Source organism: Oryx dammah, unplaced genomic scaffold, assembly GCF_014754425.2.
Source record: "Oryx dammah isolate SB20612 unplaced genomic scaffold, SCBI_Odam_1.1 HiC_scaffold_8, whole genome shotgun sequence".
NCBI lineage: Eukaryota > Metazoa > Chordata > Mammalia > Artiodactyla > Bovidae > Oryx > Oryx dammah.
The window spans coordinates 41,948,094-41,967,460 of NW_024070192.1; the positions used below are offsets into that span (position 1 = coordinate 41,948,094).

General features: G+C 58.1%; 2 protein-coding genes across 6 annotated transcripts; both read right to left on the reverse strand.

The window, feature by feature from the left end:
• Nucleotides 1-1,689: 1,689 nt before the first annotated feature.
• TRAF4 (TNF receptor associated factor 4) lies at nt 1,690-7,754 on the reverse strand. 2 transcript variants are annotated; one of them, XM_040243911.1, is made up of 7 exons: nt 7,517-7,754; nt 4,498-4,549; nt 3,812-3,916; nt 3,573-3,734; nt 3,315-3,476; nt 3,068-3,223; nt 1,690-2,818 (listed from the first exon to the last, which is right to left on the reverse strand). In XM_040243911.1, exons 1-7 carry the CDS (start codon nt 7,657-7,659, stop codon nt 2,186-2,188), a joined length of 1,413 nt encoding a protein of 470 aa, XP_040099845.1. In that variant the 5' UTR covers nt 7,660-7,754; the 3' UTR covers nt 1,690-2,185. The 2 variants fall into 2 exon arrangements, with proteins under 2 accessions (XP_040099845.1, XP_040099844.1); XM_040243910.1 differs by lacking the exon at nt 7,517-7,754 and adding an exon at nt 4,664-5,779.
• A 592-nt stretch (nt 7,755-8,346) lies between these two features.
• NEK8 (NIMA related kinase 8) lies at nt 8,347-19,359 on the reverse strand. Of its 4 annotated transcripts, none has more exons than XM_040243914.1 (15): nt 18,708-19,359; nt 17,841-18,019; nt 14,655-14,860; nt 13,831-14,432; nt 13,170-13,378; nt 12,926-13,005; nt 12,662-12,843; nt 12,417-12,567; nt 11,950-12,026; nt 11,500-11,617; nt 10,695-10,845; nt 10,237-10,400; nt 9,989-10,147; nt 9,647-9,805; nt 8,347-9,251 (listed from the first exon to the last, which is right to left on the reverse strand). In XM_040243914.1, the coding sequence occupies exons 3-15, from the start codon at nt 14,788-14,790 to the stop codon at nt 9,223-9,225; spliced, it is 2,217 nt and encodes a 738-aa protein (XP_040099848.1). In that variant the 5' UTR covers nt 14,791-14,860; nt 17,841-18,019; nt 18,708-19,359; the 3' UTR covers nt 8,347-9,222. The 4 variants fall into 4 exon arrangements, with proteins under 4 accessions (XP_040099848.1, XP_040099849.1, XP_040099847.1 ...); XM_040243915.1 differs by lacking the exons at nt 17,841-18,019; nt 18,708-19,359 and adding an exon at nt 16,947-17,388 and having other exon boundaries at nt 13,831-13,962; nt 14,200-14,432; XM_040243913.1 differs by lacking the exons at nt 17,841-18,019; nt 18,708-19,359 and adding an exon at nt 16,947-17,391.
• Nucleotides 19,360-19,367: the final 8 nt, after the last annotated feature.

The following is a 19,367-nucleotide window of genomic DNA, read 5'->3' on the forward strand; positions in this document are numbered from 1 at the left end:
CTGTGATGCAAAACCTGCCTTGAGTTCCATAAGCAATTATGACCACCTGCAGAGGCAAGGAATGAGCAGTATGGGTATGGGGTCAACCAGAGGCACCAACCTATGGGAACCTACCGCCTGGCATGGTGCAGTGGCACAGTGCTGCCAGCAGAGGGAGAACTTGATCTGGCTTCTGCTGAAAAGCTAACGCAGAAGTTTCCACCTGTTGGTGCTGGAAATCGAGGTCTGTGCTTAATTGAACGCATTTTTTCTGCTAGGGCCCATGGTCTTTTACCAGCTTCCAGGCCTCACTATACCAAGATGGTTTAGCTCATGAAAGAGCCGTGTTTCTCAGCAAAGCAGCCAGGGCTTCGTCTCTCCCTAGATGAGTGAATTTGACCTTTTGAAGGTTTTGGTTAGTTCCTCAGGCTTGCTGTCTCAGGCATAGACCTTTCCTGTCACTTCTGATAAGGGTTCTTCACCTGAGTCTCTGGCTGGGAAAGCAAGAGACAGCAAGCTACAGCCTTTGAACCTTCTCCTTCCCATACTCTGAGCCTGAACAGTATTTTCCATACACAGGCCTCTTAGGGCCAGGCAAGCGTAAGGCCCTTTATGCTGATGAGTTAATCTTTACAAATCTAGCAAGATTAGTCTCATTTTACCAGCGAGAGTAAGGATATCATGTAGCTAAGTAACTTGCCAAAAAGCAAGCATAGCAAAGATCCAAAACCAAATCTATTGCCAAAATTAAAGGAAGCTATTCTAGGGATTGCTGGAGCTTAAAACAGAATCCAATGATAAGGGGAAGAAAAATCCAGGCCCTGCCCCAAAATAGCTGGAAGATCACTGAAGTCAGTTCAAATATGGATAATCACAGGCACCCCCTTTGAGGCCTGTATGAAAAGCAAGTGTGGATGGGGAAATCCAAGTGCTTTGAATACCTCGAAGGCTTTTGGAGTTAGGCTAACATTCACCAGGTGCTCACAGCCATCCCTCATTATCCACAGGGAATTGGTTTAAGAATTCCCCAATCAAGAGTCCACAGATGTTCAAGTCCTTGATAGAAAATAACATAGTATTTGCATATAACCTACACACATTTTAAGATGTGCTTTAAGTAATCTGTAGATACAATGTAACACCATGTAAATTTGCCCGAGTGGCCAATAAGTTTTGCTCTTTGTAGCTTTGGCCAAGTGTTTCCAGTTTACTCTTTCTTGATTGAATTCAAGGATGTGGAACCCACAAAGGACCAACTGTATCTTGTGCTAGGTGGGAATTGCACTGTCTTCATCACAGCTCACTAAGGTCCTTTTAGTGAAATAATGCATATAAAATGCTTAGCAGTGTTTGCCATATTAAAAGTACTCAATGAATGGTAGCTACTATCATTAGACCCAGAAACACCTGCCAAAGGACAGGCACTAGGCTTTGGTGGGGTATGAATCAGGGACTATAGCCCTTATTGTGTTGAGCCTGCACCTCCCTCATCGAACCACCAGAGGGCAGCAGCAGGCAACTCTTCCACACAAAGCCCCTTGCAATCCTTCTGTCCTCCACCAGAGGGCGATCCATGAGCGCTTGGATTCGGGCCAGAACGGTTGCAAGGTTCTCTCCCTTCCCCCGCCCCCCGCCAGGTCCCTTGACTTCACCCTAGGGCCCAGCCTTCCAGGACCCTAAGCAACCCAGATGAGTCAGTCTGGAACCAAGTTAATAAATACAATTCAGAATTTATTAAAAATCAGGGCTCCCCGCTGTGTTCTCCTGGCACTAAGTAAATAAATAACCAGAGGGGACACAGCTGGGGAAAGGATAAGAGAAATCCGATCTCAAGATTCTTTTAACTACCCACTCAGTTTCCCAACTCCCCCTCCCCCCTATGGCTCTTGGGACATAGCACCAGCAGGCACCTCGGTCCCGGGAAGAGTGTAGCCGGCACCAAGGCGTGTCTGCCCTGTCCAGGAGACAGGTCCGGGGCTTGCTGGTTTCCAAGCCCTTGATGACCCTAAGACCTGCTCTTCCCAGAGGTCAGGGCTGAAGCACCAATAGGAGGCACCTGAGGGTGGTGGGGAAGGAGGGAGGGGATCGGCGTACCAGAGCCTCGGCAGCAGAAGCAGCTGTAAGGGGGTCCGGCCCCCTCTCCAGGCTCAGCCGTGCCCGATGGAGGTCACTGCCCTCCCCCTTTCTCCTGCCGCTTGGTCTGCTCTCAGCTGAGGATTTTTCGGGGCAATTCAACAGAGGCACGGATGAAGACCGCATCATCCCGCACATAGTTTCGCTTGCGGATATCCTGGTGGGAGATGAACTTGGGGTAACCAAAGCCCAGAGCACTCTCATCCAGGGAGCCCCGCCAAGTGCCTGGTTTTTGGAAATTCTTCCAGTTTGGGTCAGGGTGAAAGGTCTCAGTGACATGCTGTGGCTTCGCCAGCCCAGGGTCACTCTGATCCAGTAGGGAGAAGGTCACACGGCGGGCGAAGGGCCACTCGAGGAGATTGTCAAAGGCACCCGGCAGCACGCGAATGTAGAGTGAGAGGTGGGTGCCCTCGCCACTGCCATTGCCGTTGAGGAACGCAGACACCTGCAGCTTGTAGCCATACTTGTGCGTGTAGAAGGCGGGGCTGAAGCACTCGAGGTTGGGCTTGGCTTTGGCCTCCTGGAGCCGGCGCCCGTAACTGCCAATCTTCCAGATGAGCACGCCGTCACTGCCCACCGACAGCTCCTCCAGCTCTCTCCGCAGCTCCTGCAGCTCCAGCCGCTGCCGGCTCACCAGGGCGCACATCATGGCCAGATGCGGCTTCACGCTCTCCTCCACGTGCCGTGCCATCGCCAGCTTAGGGCACTGTCGGCAAAGCCCCAGGCCATGGGGGAAAGAGAGTGAGTAGGGGTGAGTCCAGGGGAGAGGGGAGGAGGGGTACAGGGTAGTAGGCACCGAGCCCTGAACGGGGAAGACAAGGCACTAATAAGGCTGGAGCCGGCCAGCAGAGGAAGGACTTGCCTTCTGGGCAGCAGAGCAGGGGTCACTCAGGGCCTACGTCTGAGGTCTCAAACACAAGAAGGGAGCTGAGGAGAAGGAAAAAAGGCATCTCACCCTGTGCTTGCAGCCGGAGTCTTTGAACGGGCACAGCACCAGGGCGGTGCTACAGCTGTCCTTCAGATGGGCTGGCAGGTCCTCCCGAGCCACGGTGCCCACGCCACACTGGTTGGGGCACGGCACAGGCAGCCTTGGGCACTGGTACTGGTGACTCTACGGCCGCAGAGGCAGAGCGGAGCAGTCAGCGGCCCGACTCCCTGCTCCCGGCCCCGCGGCCCCCTCCGTGGCTCAGGAAGGGCCTCACCTGGATGGTGTCGAAGACAAACTCCTTGGTGCAGTAGGTGCAAGGCTGGGTGCGCTTGGGGCACTCGGAGGTGGCATGCTGGGCCAGCAGCCGCCGCATCATGCGGGCACCACACTTGTTCTCACAGTACACGCTCTCTTGCGGGCACACACCCTCGTGGCTCTGCGGAAGCGCGGGGGGGAGAGGGGGTGCTGAGCCTTCAGGGCTCCTCGGACCCCCGGGTGCCGTGCCCCGCCCCCTCCCCGAGGCCCCGCCCACCTCGAAGGCCTCCCCGCTGAAGTCGCAGCCGCAGAACTCGCACTTGAGCCGCCGCTTGGGGCAGTCGTGCTGCAGGTGCGCAGGCAGGTCGCGGCGGCTCAGCTTGGCGGGGCAGCGGTTGGGGCAGGGCACCACGTTGAAGCTGCAGGTATTCAGGTGGCCCTGGTGGGAGGGGTTGAGTTAGTGCCTGCCGGGGCTGGGGGTTGGGGGTTGTCCTGACACCGGGGGCAGAGGCTCACCTGTAGGTGCCGAAGGGGGCCATTCCAGCGGCAGCCCTCCTCGCTATGGATGCAGCGGATGGACAGGCCCAATACCTGCACCTCCAGTTCTGGGTCCGGGTAGATCTGGGGTCACGAGGAGCAGTGATCAGCGACAGCGCCTGCGACAGTCCCCAGTTCCCGCTCCCTCCACCCCCCCCCCCATAGGCTTGCTGGCTCCCTCAGAGCCAGGAATAACCTCCCTCCCCCTAAACTCCCCTGGAGCCCAGGCATACAGAGCGCAGCAGGTGGCATCTGCTCCAGCCTCAGATTCTGGGTTCCTCAATTCCCTGACACAGGGTGCTCCCTTTGGGGTGACAGCCAATCAGCCTGCCCAGCCCCTGGCAGCCCCCACACTGTCCGCTTCCTTCCCCCTAGTAGAGGGGTCCTGGCCCTGAGCCACAGGTCTGGCCAGCCACCCAAAGGGGAGGGGAACACTTCTGGTGGGCACAGAGAAGCTCTGTGCACCCCCACAGGCTGGGCATTGTGCCCATCCTCTAGGGCAAACACGGGCCTCATTTGCAAACTGGCCTGGTAGGAGGGAACAGGCCACCTTTGTGGGGGCGCACAGCACTGGGTTGACATTGGCCCTGAGCCCACTGGCTGCAGCGGCAGCTCCAGCCTCCACCAAGGGCAGCAAGAGCCTGTACCTGGCATGGAGGACTCACCTTGGCATAGTCCAGAGGAAGCTGGTCCTCTGGGCACTTGAAGACTCCTTCACTGTGAAAGGGGAGGGGACAGGGTCACAGAGCTGGAGGGGAGACCCCAGGCCACCCTCCCCACCCCAGCCAGAACAGCCTCTGTGTCACCAGATGGGTTCCCAGGCAGCCTCACCTGAGAGGGCAAGTAGAGGCCTGAGGGTACCCACTTCTCCAGGACCCCCGGAAGAGCCCGGCTCCTGTCTGGGGGCGGGGGGATGTGGGCCCAGCAGAGGCAGAGGCAGCTGCCTCAGGCAGCATTTGGCCAACAGGTGGCAGCTGGCAACCCTCCCCCCAGGATGGCAGCTGGACTGGGAAAGGAACAGGCTGCCCAGCCACCCAGTCCTCCAGGTTGATGTTCACTGGCTGGGCTGGAAGCTCACAGGGGAGGGTGAGATGGGCTGAGATTAAGTGCCAGGGCTGTCCAGTCCCCATGAGGGTGCCCAGCCAACAACCCAGGGCAAAGGTCAGCTTGGGGCCACCTGACCCCACCTCCCGCACCTCCTAGGTGGGTGTATCTTCTAAAGCAAAGAGGAGGAGGATGCCCCAAGGTCCTGTGTTTACACTCCCACCCCGTTCTCACCACCTGCCTGAGAAGGGGCTCAAGGTCCCCATTTGGCAGATGTAAGAACTGGGGCTCCCAGGTGAACAGGATATGCCTGCCTGATTCCACAGCTCAGTTTCTATTACCTCTTACACAGAGAGAGGCTAGTCCCAGAAAAACTGGCCAGACAAGCACAGCCAAGACTCTGTTCACTCCACAGCGGGCATCCAGAGCCTGCTGACCCTGTCCGCTGCCCTCGGGTCCTTCACCAACCCCACACCAGGTTGTCAGCACTCCAGGAACCTGTGGCATGCCTCTTCCTGCCAGCATGGCCTTGCTGACCCCAGCCAGGACCAGTCACTGCTGCCTGGCGCAGCCTAGGCAGGGCAAATCTCACCCAGCAGGACTGAAGGCCCCCAGGCCTGGCATTTCTGGCAAGTCTGAGTCAGGTAGGTAGGTGGGAGGCAGGCCAGGACGAAAGGTGGAAGCAGAGGCCACACGGCGCCCCTGTCCGGGATGGCACTTTGCAGGCCACAGGCAGTCCCCTGCTCCCTGCGGTCAAGGGATTTCTAGCACCCATCTCCTCCCCCTGATCCCACGACTACTACTGGCCATGCTGCCAATGCCCAGACGAATACATGCCCAGGCACTGAGGAGGTGTGCCCATGCCCATGGGGCAACCAGCCTTCCTGGACCAACCTGAGTAATAGCCCTGGCAAGAGCAGGGGACAAGGGGTGGGCCTGGTTGGGGGGGGGGGGTCTGCTTGGCTGCTTCAGGAATGTGCTGACTTCGTGGTTCTGGAGTCAGGGAGGGGGGCTGAGGCAAGTCCCCAGGCTTCAGGCAGATTAGCCTGGGCAGCTTGGGGCCCAGCCAGAACAAAGGTTCCCCCAGGACGGCGGACACCCTAGCTGTTAGGGTGGGCGGGGCAGCGCCCATCCCACCATCCCTTCCCTCCCCGGGCTTGAGTGAGCCGCGGGGTGGGGGGAGGCCGGGGCCGAGCGCTCCAGGCTGTGCAGTTGGAGGCCCAAGCCCAGGGGAGAAGACAGGATGGGGGGAGGGGGCTGGGGGAGAGGAAGAGGGGATTTCCGGGAGGGGGAGGGGCAGAAGCCGCGGAGAGGGGCAGAAGGGAGGGAAACCAGCCTGACAGCCCCTTCCCCCGATCCTCCCCCAAGGCAGGCAGGGTGGGTCAGCTGAGGAGTGGGGGGAGGCTCAGCTGGCCTCATCTGGAAACCAGAGGGCCGGGGAAGGGCACGGGAGAAGACAATGGGGCTGTGTGTCGGTAGGAGAGCGTGTGTACACGGACGGGAGGAGGGAGGAGAGGAGGGAAAAGGAGGAGGGGGCCCGCACCGCGGCTCGAGCAGGAGCATATGTGAGGGCAGGACCGGTCCAGGCAGCGGGGAACACAACAAAACAAAGGGGCCTGCGGAGATCGCAGGGCTAGGGGCCGCGGAGGACGGAGGCAGGGAGCCTTTCAGGCACGAGCCCCGGAGGTGCCCTCGGAGCCTGGGCCCCGCGAACCCTCAGCATACAGCCTCGACACACGGCAGCGGCTGGCCCACCTACCCCGGGGCTCTCGGCGGACGACCCCAAGAGCCGGGGCTCCCTCTTCCGGCCTCCCCACGCCCCGGACAGTGCAGTTCCCAGCGCGGGCTGGAGACTCAGGACAGCTCAGGGCGCCCAGAACTCGATGAGGGCCCAAGAGCCGAGGGACGGATGAGCAGGGGCGGGAGACGGCGGGGTGCGGGGCCCTCCCTAACGATCTAGCCCACCCGCGGTACCCAAGACCCCCAGAGGCGGGGAGGGGCACCCAACAACGGGCTCCTGCTTCTCTGAAGATCGGGGCATCACAGTCCTCCCCCTATCGTTCGAGCACAAACCGCCCGCGCTGACACCCCCCCTCCCAGTTAGGTAGTTGTGCGCCTGTAGGTAGTTGCGCGATCCGTGGGCAAGTCGCAGTTTTCCTTTGAATCTGTGAAATGGGAGAACAATAGCTGCCGTTTTGGAAACATCGGAAAGATGAGAAGGGCTTAGATGGGTGAAAACTTCGGAGGCTTAAGGCTCCGCGAGGGACAGAGGGTTTAGTCCTCCTCTTCCCAGACGGACTCAAAGTTCAAGGCCGAGGCTGCTCTGGCTCTCAGGTAAGGGGGAAGGGCCGGCCGCAGGTCAGGAAGGGCGTCCTTTCCCACCTCCACCCCGCGGGAAGGCACGGGATTCGTCCCACCCGGCGCGTGGCACTCGGGACCCGACGGATTCGTGCGTGGGGGGTGGCCTTCCCTCGGGGCGTGACGTCACCGCAGCCCCGTGACGTCACGGCGGGCACCCCTGAGGTCACCGGGCCGCGGCACAGACAAAGAGCCGGCGTGTTCCCGGCCCCGGCCCTCCCGAGGCAGCGTCTCCTGTCCCCGTCGGCCGGCCGTCCCCGCTCCCCGCGCCCCGGGCCGCACCTGAGGAACTCCTGCAGGCAGGTGTCGCAGAAGCGGTGGCCGCAGGTAGAAACCTGCACGGGCTCGCGCATGGGCTTCCCGCACAGCGGGCAGAGCAGCCGCCGCTTGGGCTTCTCCAGGAACTTGTAGTCGAAGCCGGGCATGGCGGGCGGGCACGGGCGAGCGGGGCCGGGTGCGCGAAGGCCCCACAGCCCGTGCCTCGCTCCGGCCGCGCTCCCGGCTCCGGGCGGCGCCGACTGGCGGCCGGGGCCCGCTCGCGGCCCCTGAGCCCGCCCGCCGGAAGAGGGGGCGGGGCCGCGCCCGCGCGGTCCTAGCGCCCGCTCTGCAGCTCTCCCCACCCACCCGGCCGGCCGGCGGCTTCGGGGTCGGCGCTCTGCCAGACTCGCCACCGCCGAGGAGCAGGGGTTCCCCCTTCCCCTCGGGAAGAAAAACCGAGGCCCTGCTTCTCTCCAGGGCTGGGGAGGTCGGAAGGAGCTCGGACGCTGGATGGGGCGGAGGGCCTCGGGGAACTGGCCGGGCCGCGCCACAAAGATTCGCTTCTCCGGAGTCAACAGCTCGGTTTCGGGGGCCACGTGTCGTCCAGGGGCCCGGGGCTCCAGCCTCCAGGTGCTAGGCAGCTGAAGCATAGCAACCAGATCCGGGGAGTCCAGCTGGGCAGGGAGGCCGGGCTGGGCCCCGGGCCAGAGGAACCTCGGCCCCAGCCTCAGGCTGCGCCCACATTCCTCCCTGGACCGCGGCTCTGCTGCCCAGATCAAGCCCAGCCCAGCCCAGCCCAGCCCTGGGGTGGCCGCCCCCACCCCTGAAGAGACCACACTCTAGGCAGGCAGCTGTTTTTTTTTTATTGGCACTACCTCCCAGTCATCTGGGAAACTAGTCTGGTCCAGCCAGCTACCCCTTCTCCCAACCTGCTTTGGGGGAATGGCAAGGAGTGACAGGCCACCTTCTGAGTGTACAGCAGCCCATGCACTCCCGCAGGGGAAGGAAGGCACTCAAAAATTATGTAACCCCCTGCCTCTGGATATAGGAGTGGGGGCGGGAGGCAGCACTCCTGGGACCTCCCTGCCCAGGGCGATGCAGGGGCTAGGTCGCTGGAATGGCCAGTCCAGGCAGGCCCCAGCTTGCCCTACTCCAAAACACCGCGCTGCTCTCCCAGTAGACACCAGGAACTTATTTTCTAACTAGGGGGAAGGGGCAGGATCTGGGTGGAGCCACACAGTCACCTCCAGCCTTTTTCTGAAGAGGCTCGGGAGACCACCTTGCTTCCAAAAGTTACTCTGGCCTCCAACTTTAGCCAGGCTGAACCCTGGGGATATTAATTAAAGATAAGAAGGGGTGGGGAGGGGAAACTAGGATGTTGGGGGAATTGGGTGGATTGAGTTTTACATATCTTGCTGTCCAGTTGCTAAGTCACGTCCCAATTGTTTTTGACCCCATGGACTGTAGGAGCTTGCCAGGCTCCTCTGTCCAGGGGATTTTCCTGGCAAGAATACTGGAGTGGGTTGCCATTTCCTACTCCAGGAGACCTCCCCGACCCAGGTATCGAACCGAGCCACCAGGGAAGCCCATATCCAGAGCCAAAAGCAGAGCGGGGGTTTTACTAGCCCTTATACCCCATTGATGATACAATCCAGTGTGGCGCCTGCACTCTTCAAGACCATTCACAGGAGAAGCAATATCAGGGTAGCCCAGCAGTATATCCAGGTGTGTCAAGGGGGAACTGGCTCATCTGTGACCGCTGGGGAGTACAAAAGAGAAATCCCTGCAGCCTCCCAGAGAGTGGTGCCTCCAGCAAGCCTCAGCTCGCTCCACTCTCTCCCACACAGGGCCCTGGACTCTGGACCCTGCCAGGCCCAGAAACAGAGGTTCAAAGGGAAACTGGACTTGAGGGCTGGAGGAGAAAGAATGCGTCTGATCCCCAGGGAGCAAAGGGGGCAGCCCTTCAGTGAGGCCCAAGAAGTGCCTACCCTTGCCCACCCTGGGAGCTCACTTTGGCCCTGCAGCTTCTGCTTTCATTTATCTGGGAGCTGAAGATGCTTTTAGCAATTTGGGGTGTGACCGCTGAGGATGCGAGTATGGGCAGGAGCCAGCTGGGTTAACCCTTGTGTTGGTGAAGGTGAAGTTATAACTCACGGCGGATAGCCAGGAGAGTGTTGCCATGGCAACAGGACACAGAGGTCACCGTGTAGGGGTGCGTCTCATCCAGCTGCACCGGCCTAGGGAGTGCGGCGTCCTCATCTCTCCTTCCCAGGCGACCTCGGGCCCCTTTGCCCCAGGAGAACACTTCACCTTCTGCCAAAGAGAATCCCAAGGAAAGCAATGGGACAAGGACAGAGTTTAGCAAGCAGCTAGCCTCCTAGATTGTCCTACCGGCCCCCACATGGGGTTGCTGAGTTCAGCAGCCCTGAGCATAACCCCCCACTGCCCAAGGGTCTGCCCACACCCTCATCTGTCCCCATAATGTCCATTGATCACCTGCCCCAATGGCGACAGTGAAGGCATCCCCACAGGCCACCATCGCTATCTTGATGCCCTGGAGGCCCTGGACTTGACAGGGTGCCCGGCTGACCCGGCGAGCATTGGTACCCAACTGCCCATGCTGATTGCTGCCGAAAGTGTAGCAGTCACCAGAGGCTGTAGGGGAAGAGAGAGGTAAGGAAGAAAAGGGCCCAAGGAAGCTAAGACAGTCCGCCTTTGGCCTCCTGTGTCCAGGTCCTGCTTACCAGTTACAGCAGCTGAATGAGCAGTGCCCAAGTCCACACTCAGTAGGGGCTCCCGGTCCAGGGGTGCAGAACCTAATGGAGTGAAGTTCAGGGCCTCCTCCACTTGCTGGTGTGGGGCAGGCTCCTCTCCTAGGGAGAGGTGGTCCAGGCCCAGCTTGTTGAACCTGAGGACAGAGCCAGGAGCCAGTTCAACTGACACACTTTATATAGATTGTCCTCCCCCTCACCTATCTGGGCAGGAGCTGGTGCACCAGGGCACAGGCCCCTCTCTGGGCTGAACTCATAGCAGGTTGGGTTGATCAGGTCCCACCCTGGATTGAACTCAAGCTCTCCTCACTTCTAATCCTTGGTGGGAGGTAGGCAGTGACAGATGGAACCCCGGCAGCTAAGGGGGGGTGGGGGGTGTGGGGGGAGGCTAGCCATCGTAATGTACCTAATTACCTGCTGCTCCTGCTTACCTGTTGCTCCCACAGGCCAGGGCTCGGCCATGCACCGTGAGGATCATGGAGGAGTCAATGCCACATATAACCCTCTGGGCTTCCTGTCCTGGGGGCATGGGTACCTGCTGGGGGCAGCTGTGGGACTCCCTGGTGCCTAGTCCCAGCCGACCTATAAGGAGAAACCAGGACTGGGCTTGTCTGAGCTTTAGGATTGATGATAAAGAGGACCCATGGAGAGGAGGTGACAGCATGAATGAAGGCTGTTCCCCAGACTGAAATGCCTATCCTTGGCCCCTCTGTGGGTCAAAATCCTATTCCTCCTTTAAGGCCCTGTTCAGATGCCAAATCTGTCTTCTCCAAGTGGAGCTTCTTGCCATTCCTTGGGTTCCCACACCTCTGGACTTTTGGGAGAGTCCTGCAGCTGTCTATCCTCGATCATGCTGGAGATATATCCTTTATGATCCCTCCTCCACTTAGACGGAGTCCCCTAGGAGGACAGGGACCCCATCTGTCTCTAGTTTCAATGCCCAGCCTGATGTCTGACCCAGAGAGGACCACAACAAATATGGCTGGAGAAATGAACTCTTTCTCGTGACATCATGAGCGCTTGAAGGAATCGACATCTTATTCGTCTTGTCCAGCACTGCGGACAAGGTGGGCGCATAGTGGGTGCACAGTGAAGGTTTGTGGAGTGAACAAATGAATCGGAGAGAAAAGAAGGGCAAGAGAACAAGCCATGGATAGAAGATGGCTGTGAAGGGGGTTCATGGCTATGAAACCACGGCTGAGGGGTTCCAAAGGCTGGAACAGAGTGAAAGCTTACCACCATCTCCGCGGCCCCAAGCAAATAGTTCTCGCTCAGTGGACAAGGCCAGCACATGAGAGGCCCCACAAGCCACCTGCACCATTTCATAGCCCAGCAGGGCCTCCACGATGGTGGGCTAGAGAGAGAGAGAGAGGAAGCAAGGGCAGACTGGGCAAGGGGCCTGGTTAGCCACCAGGCCTTGGCATTTCCTGTAAGGATGAAGTTGGAAGTTGCAGGTTCTCATGAGGTGGCTGTTTCTTTAACTACCCCCTACATGTACTGCACCCACTGGGGAAGCCTGGTCTTTCTGTACTTCCCCAGACGTTGCCCAGAACAGGTGCAGCCTGGAAGCTACTGGGACCGTGGTTGCTGGGGATTCCCCTGCCCCCAACCTGGGCATCAGCTCTCAGATGTGGGCTCCTTGCCATCTCCCCACTTCCTCCTCCCCAGGGTGCAGGCAGAACCCACCTGGCTGATGTCATTGAGGCCGCCATGGCCTAGGCACCCGTTGCTACCACTGCCAAAGGTCATGATGATGCCTCGGTCTGGGGAAGGGGGCAGTGAGGAAAGGGAAAGGAGACAGTTTAAGCTGTTCTTCCAGACAGACCAATGCAACCTTGGATTAGAGGAATGACAAAAAGTTAGTTGGCAGCTAGGGCTGGAAGAACTGGGTGAGGGGAATCAAGGACAGGGTTCTTTCTTCCCCAAGTGTGTGACTCTGGACAAATGACAGCTTCTGAGCCTTAGTTTCCAGATCTGTCAAATGAGAATCTAACTGCCTTGCCAGGTCCGCTAGGAAGGTTAAGAGAGATCTGTAAGTAAAGCACCTCCTGGAAGATAAAAGCGTGATTAGCAAATGACAGGCAATTGATGGAAATTGCTCTGGGGGCTTCTTAAAGCCGAGTCCCCACAGGGGAGGGCTCTGACCAGCTCACCAGTCAGGCAGGCGGTGAAGAGGTCCCCGCAGGCCACATGCTTGATAGTCACACCCGACTGACCCTCCAGGAAACGGGAGACGAACTGGGGCTGTTGCTGCTCCACTGCCCCGGGCAGGAGGGCGCCACCTCCCGCGCCAAGGGGCGGGGCCTGCGAGGGGACGGGGAGGGCGAGGGCGGGGCCTGAGCGCTCAGCTCCGACCCCGCGCCCCTTCGGTTCTGACCTACCCCTGCCGGCTGCTCACCTCCCAAAGGATGAGGCGCCCGGAGCGAGTGACGCCGGCCTTCTGCGTGCGCCCGGCTGCCACTTGGACCACCTCCGTGTTGAGCATGGGCAGCCGGAGTGGCGCGCTGAGCCCGCCGCCCCACGTGTACACCGACGACAGCGGTGGTGGGATGGCTGGCCGTGCAGGTCCCCGGGGGACGCCTGCGGGGACAGCTCATCAGGTCCGTTACAGAGCTGGGAACGCAGCAGGGACGCCGGCGGGCACCCCGCCCGCCCAACTTACCTCTGCACCGAGCGCTGGTGGTCCTGCTTCCTGTACTGCCCGGGGTCATGGGTGGCCCAGTGGCCAAGGGCTTCTCTGCCCTGTGGGACAGATGCGGTGGGCATCAGGACAAGGACCCTCCCTGACGATCCCAGACTAAGGCAGAGAGGACTGGCCCAGAGCACCCCTCTGCCCCAGACCTCCCCTGGGTGCCCCCCAACCCCTGCTTCCCAGGGCCCCCTCCCGCGCCCCTCGCGGCACCGGCCTCCGCATGCGGACACTGCCCAGGTCCGTGTGCAGGTTGAGGAGCGCCCGGATGCAGAGGGGCTGCGCCATGATGTGGCTGAGTGGCGGCCGCTGGGCGGGCTCCAGGCTGAGCAGACTCAGAACCAGCTGGCGCAGCTCCGGGCTGTACCGGTCAGAGATGGGCGCGAAGGTACCGCTCATGATCTTCAGTACCAGCGCTGGCAGGTTCTGTGAAGGCAGGGGAGCCTCAGCCAGGCTCTTCAATCAGCAGCACTCCCAGCTCCAGCCCCTAGCCTGGTGGGATGGTCACAGCCCTGCAATCACTTGGAAGCCTTGAGTGTGGTAAGGGGACTCCTAGGAGGATAGGGGAGCCAAACCCAGCTTTCAAGAACCTCTGATGGGGAGCTGCAGCCCTGTCCACTGGCTGCCTGTTGGGGAAAACTCAAGTCCTGCCTTTAGGAGATTCCCTAATCTGATGGGAGAGTCCTACCCTCAGGAGTCTCCAGTTTAAGGAAGGACACACGCCCTGCCCTCAGGAACCCACAGTGTGAGGGGAGACGCAGCCCAGGCCTGGGGTAGTCCACCAGCCTGGAGAGAGACATAATGGTGCTTGGGGCCACGGACTTCAGGAGACAGAGGGAGGGATTTCCCAGCTGTTCCCCTTCAGGGGACTTACTCACCGCAGCCTCGAAGGCCCTCTTGAGGCTGGCCAGCTCATAGAGGACACAGCCCAGGGCCCAGATGTCACTCTTCTGGTTGTAGGGCTTGCCCTCACACAGTTCAGGGGAAATGTAGCAGGGAGTACCCACCACCTGCAGGAGGGGGGCCGCTATTACAGCCGGCGTGGGAGGACCAAGGATCCGACCCCAAAGACCACTTAGAGACAGCGTCCCTCCTAAGCAGGCCAAAGTGTTTCCTCCTGTGGGACCACCCAGCCAGGGACCCAGGGGCCAAGATCTTGGGGATGCAGGGATGGAGACAGAGATGCCAAGTAGATCTGGCCCCCCAAAAAACCCCCGCACCCTTGAGGGCCCCTCCGCGCCAGGCACCGTGTAGGCCTTGCTCTTGCTGCTAAGGATCTTGGAGATGCCAAAGTCACCGATCTTGACAACCATGCGGTGTTTGTCGAGAAGGATGTTTTGGGTTTTAAGGTCCCGGTGCAGGATGAGGTGGCTGTGGACGTGATGCAGCGCCAGCAGGATCTGCACAAAGAAGTGCAAGATGGTCTCCTCCTCCAGCAGGGAGTTACAGCGTTTCTGGATGAACTCGGCCAAGGTGCCGCCTGCAGCCACAGGGAACTCGTCAAGACCCAGGCTTCTCTGTGCTTGAGTCTTTCCTTTTATGAAACTAAAGGCTCAGACAGGGCAAAGAAGGTCAGTCGGTGTCACACCTGGGGTCAGAACTCTCTATACCTCGGACCCTCAGCCAAGCCCACTCCAGAGAAGGAAGCGGGGTTGTCCCAGTGGCGAGAGGCCCTCAGGCCAATGCAAGAAGGCTGTCCCACCTGGTGCGTACTCCATGGCGATCATGAGAGCCTTGTCCTCCAGGAAGTTCTCGTAGTACTCAATGACGTTGGGATGGTTGAGCAGCTTGAGGACCTGGCACTCGTTCTGGGCTGCCTGCCGCTCTTCCTTGGTCATCTGCTCCACAGGGATCTGCTTGATGATCACCAGCTTCTGGTCAGCTTTGCGCAAGCACAGATGAACAATCCTGAGGACACGGAGTACAGGAGTAGGGACTGAGTCTCCAGCCACACATCAAGCAGGTCAGGCTGGTGACTGGATGTTTCTTAGGATGAGGGAATAAGCACCTACACTAAGAAGTCATCTAAGTAAGTGCACAGAACACGAGTGAGGAGTAGGGAGAAGAGACCACAAACTGTGCGAGACCTTTGGCAAGTCTTTTAACTTATCTGGGACTCGGTTTCGCCATAGGCTCAATGAGGTAAAGTTAGTCTTGGTCTCAGTAAGTCCCCACAGACTCTGGAGTTAACTGCCTGAGTTCAAATCTTGGCTCCTCCTCTTACAAGTTATCTGGTCTTAAATTATGTGACATCAGGTTCTGGAAAAAATAGGGTCAATCTCACAAGGTAGTTGAGAGGGTCAAGTAAGAAAATGCAAGTTCTGCACTTAGCACACCGCCTGGCACATCAGAAATACTCAGTGAGCAGGAGCCATTCATTATATTATTTTCTCCCAACTCTGTAGTCAGTGTTCATAAAAGCAGGGTTTTGTTCTTTCTCCTTCACCACTATAGACCCAGTGCATAGCCTAGTGCATACCCCAGCACTTAGTAAGAGCTCTACAAGTATCTGCTGAATAAAGGATTGTCTAAGTATCAAATGTCTATCTCCAGCTCAGACATCTCCTCTGAGCCTCAGACTTACATATTCAACTATCTGTTTTGTATCTCTACCTGAATGGCCCACAAGCATTCTAAAATGTAACAAATACAAAACTCTTGATCCCTGACCTCAAAACCTTTCCTTCCTCAGTTCCTCCTGTCTCAATAAATGGTAACACCATCCACTAGTTATTAAAGTCAGACACCCAAAAATCATGCCAGAATTTTTCTTCCATTTCACACTAACATATCTGTAAATGCTGTTTCTACTCCCTCCAAAATATTGTGAACTCATCCATTTTTCTCTGTCTTCTGCTATAATCCTTGACCAAAGCATCATTTCTTGCCTAAAATACTATACTAGACTTCAAATGGTCCTTTTCACTGTTGTCACCTCAAATCTAAATTCCACTAGCAGAGTCAGTGACATTGTAAAAATGCAAATCAAATCAAGACCATTCCTTTGCTTAAATCTCTTTTCCTTGACACCCTAAGTAAATAAGTTCAACTTCTTTACCTCTGCCTCCAAGGCCATAGGGGCCTCCCAGGTGGCTCAGCAGTAAAGAATCTGCCTGCAACTTAGGAGATGCAGGAGTTAGCTTTGGGGGTTGGATCCCTCGGTCTGGAAGATCCCCTGAAGGAGGGCATGCCAACCCACTCCAGTATTCTTGCCTGGACAATCCATGAACAGAGGAGCCTGGAGGGCCACAGTCCATGGGGTCGCCAGGGTGGAACACAACTAAAGTGACTTGGCATGCACGCACACACACAAGGCCATAATCTGGTTCCCGCCCTCTGTGACAATCACATTTTATTCCATTATTTACCTTGCCCATTACATTCCAATGACATTAGTCTTCTCAGTGCCTTGAATACGCTGAATTCTTTCCCACTTGAGGACGTTAGCAAAAGCTGTTTCCTTCGCCTGAGAAGCTTTGCTCTTTTCACTACGTATCGATCCTCATTCCTCAAGTTTTGATTTTAAATTTCACCTCTCAGAGAACTTTTCCTTAACCATCCCAAATGAACACTCCCTCGTGTTGCACTCTATTCCCACAGTTTGTTAATCACTGCTTTAACAATGTCCTGTTTATAGTATAATTTTCCGGTAGTATGTAAGCTCCAAAAGGGAGAAGACCACGCCTGTTTTGGTCTTAACTATATACCCAGCACCAAAAGCCTGACGAGTCTAGCAGCCGCTCAGCATTTGTTGAATGAATGAGTCAGGATTAAAGAACAAACTCTGCAGGGGCCGCGAAGGCCGGCCGGGGGCGTGACCTCCTTGGAGGCGGAGTTTCCCAACCAGGACTAGAACCGGAAGCCGGGAGGGGCTTCCCGGAGTGGGCATTCACGCCTCGGGGCGGGGCTACACGGGCTGCGATTTTGAGGTCAGAATTGGGGGGCTGATTTTCCCTCTCCCCAAGAACTTTCCTCCCCCAGAGCCCTGGCTCACCCGAAGGCACCTCTGCCCACCACTCGGATCCGCTCGTACTTCTCCATCTCATTTCTCGGAGTCACAATTCCGGAACCCCTAAACCCAAAGGCAGCGCGTGCGCGGACCCGCCCTCTCTAGGACCACGCCCACTGCCATTCAAGATAATTATAGGGCGGAGCTAGTGGAGCTGGTGTTGGGTCAGCCTCTTATTTGTCTCTTCTTTGGACACTTCCTGCAGTCCGGATCCGCAGTCGGCCTTCTAGGGTCCAAGGAATAGGGCGATATGCCATTTCTTGGCACGCCCCGCAAAGGTCAGCACTGTACCAGCCACTGCCTACACACGTGGCCGCATCCTGCCCTTGCAGTTCTTCCTTAGACCGGAGGGTTTCCCTGCGCAGGCCAAGAGAGGGTGGAAAGAAAGGACGGATCTCTTTCTGCCCCAGTCTTTGCCCACTGCTGCTGCTGCTACTGCTAAGTCGCTTCAGTCGTGTCCGACTCTGTGCGACCCCATAGACGGCAGCCCACCAGGCTCCCCAGTCCCTGGGAGTCTCCAGGCAAGAACATTGGAGTGGGTTGCCATTTCCTTCTCCGATGCATGAAAGTGAAAAGTGAAAGTGAAGTCGCTCAGCCGTGTCCGACTTAGCGACCCCATGGACTGCAGCCTACCAGGCTCCTCCGTCCATGTGATTTTCCAGGCAAGAGTACTGGAGTGGGGGTGCCATTGCCTTCTCCGCTTTGCCCACTAATCACTCTGTTTTCGAAGTACAGGGCAGATTCTCATTAGCACGCAAACGATCAACTACCAAAACTGAACCGAGTCAGCGCTCTCGGTCTGTGGGCAGGGTGCAAGGCTAGTTTCGTGTTTGCCAAGGGAGGGACCGGGGAAACCCTGAGCTGTGTAAGTTGATTCACCTAGGGAGGACGCAAGAGGGTTTCCGGACTGTCCCGACTGGTGAGCTCTGCGTTCGTCAACACTCTCAATTCCCCAGAACACACATACAACGCTTGCCGCTGCAGCAGAGTAATCTGACTTCAACACTCAACTAGAGAGGACCGCCTTGGGAGAAGATGGGAGGGAAGTGGACTGCTACCTGAAAGAATCGGGGAGAGGGAGAAAGATAGTCTTTCGGCTGATAGGAGTTCTGCCCAGAGGTAGGGGGCTGGTTAGTACAATTGTTTAAGGTCTTGATCAGAAGTGTGTTTAATTTCAGGTCTCTCCATGGCGCCTCCTGCTCTTCACGAGCTCCATAGCTCCATAAAAGCTCAGTTAAGGAAGCAGGAAGGATGGTGATGAGCTAAGGGACAGCGTCCCTATTTGAGTGGGCGAGGAATGTGAGAAAAGGGGTGTTTATCTTCAGCTCCTACTCTGCTCCTTGAAAGAGTGCCCAAACTTATCCACGCGGGATGACCACTAGAAGGGCCCCACATGACGCAGCCCCCTCCCCCCCCATCCCCGTCTGGCTCAGGCCGGTGTGGCTGGCGGACAAAGCTGCCCTGAGAGCAAAGGGGAGCGCAAGGGGGAAAACCGCTCAGCCGGGACACTCCATGCTCTCACCTAGAAACCGATCAGGCCTGGGTTGACCAAGGAGCCCCAGAGGGCTTAATGTGTAACCTTGGAGTCAGCAGGGGAAACAGAGCAAACACCCAAACCTCTTGGCGCCTCAAGGCTTCTGATATTTCTTCCCACTCACAGCACCTCCGCCCCCTCCGCCCCACCCCCAGCTCTCTACTGCCCTTCTGTTTGCTGAGTCTGGCTAACTCTCCACCCAAAACAATCACCTCTTTTCTTTGGCGGTGGGAGGGGATCCCGCTCCATGGTGAGGATAGGCTGACACCTTGTGGTCGCGAGCTGCATCTGCACCAGTCCACTGGGCTGCAGAGTCACTCTAGCGGCCTGGGCAAATTGGCCTTCTTCCCCGCCCCAGCCTCTAGGGAGCGGGGAGAAGCGAGCTGGGAATGTCAGGGAGGACTGTGAGTGCCGCGCGGCCCCAGGAGCCCAAGAGCCGGCTGGGACGAGGGGTCCTGACGGGTAGGTCGACAGTTTCTAGGCATCGACTCGGTGCGGGACCAGGTAGAGGCAGGTAAACGTGTACGTCTTAGACCCCAAGAACCTAGTGATCCAGTGGAACAAGGGCCGGGCGGAGATCACCGTCCGAAGCTGGGTACCGGCTGGTCCCTGGGACCAGGGATTAGCAACGTGGATTGTGACGGGTCTCGCTCCGCTCTGCTCACCAAAGAGTTGAAGGCGGAGAGAAAGTTCTCTCAGGAAGCGCCCAGGCTGGAGAGCCGGAACGCCTGGGGAAAGGGTGGCTGCGGGTTAACAAGGCCAAGCGAGCGAAGTGGGACTCCGTCGGCCGTCGGGAGGCGCCAGCGAGGGGTGGCTCGGCGGCGGCGCCCCCAGGATAGCTCCTTTTGATCGAAGTCCGCGGAAGCCTGGCG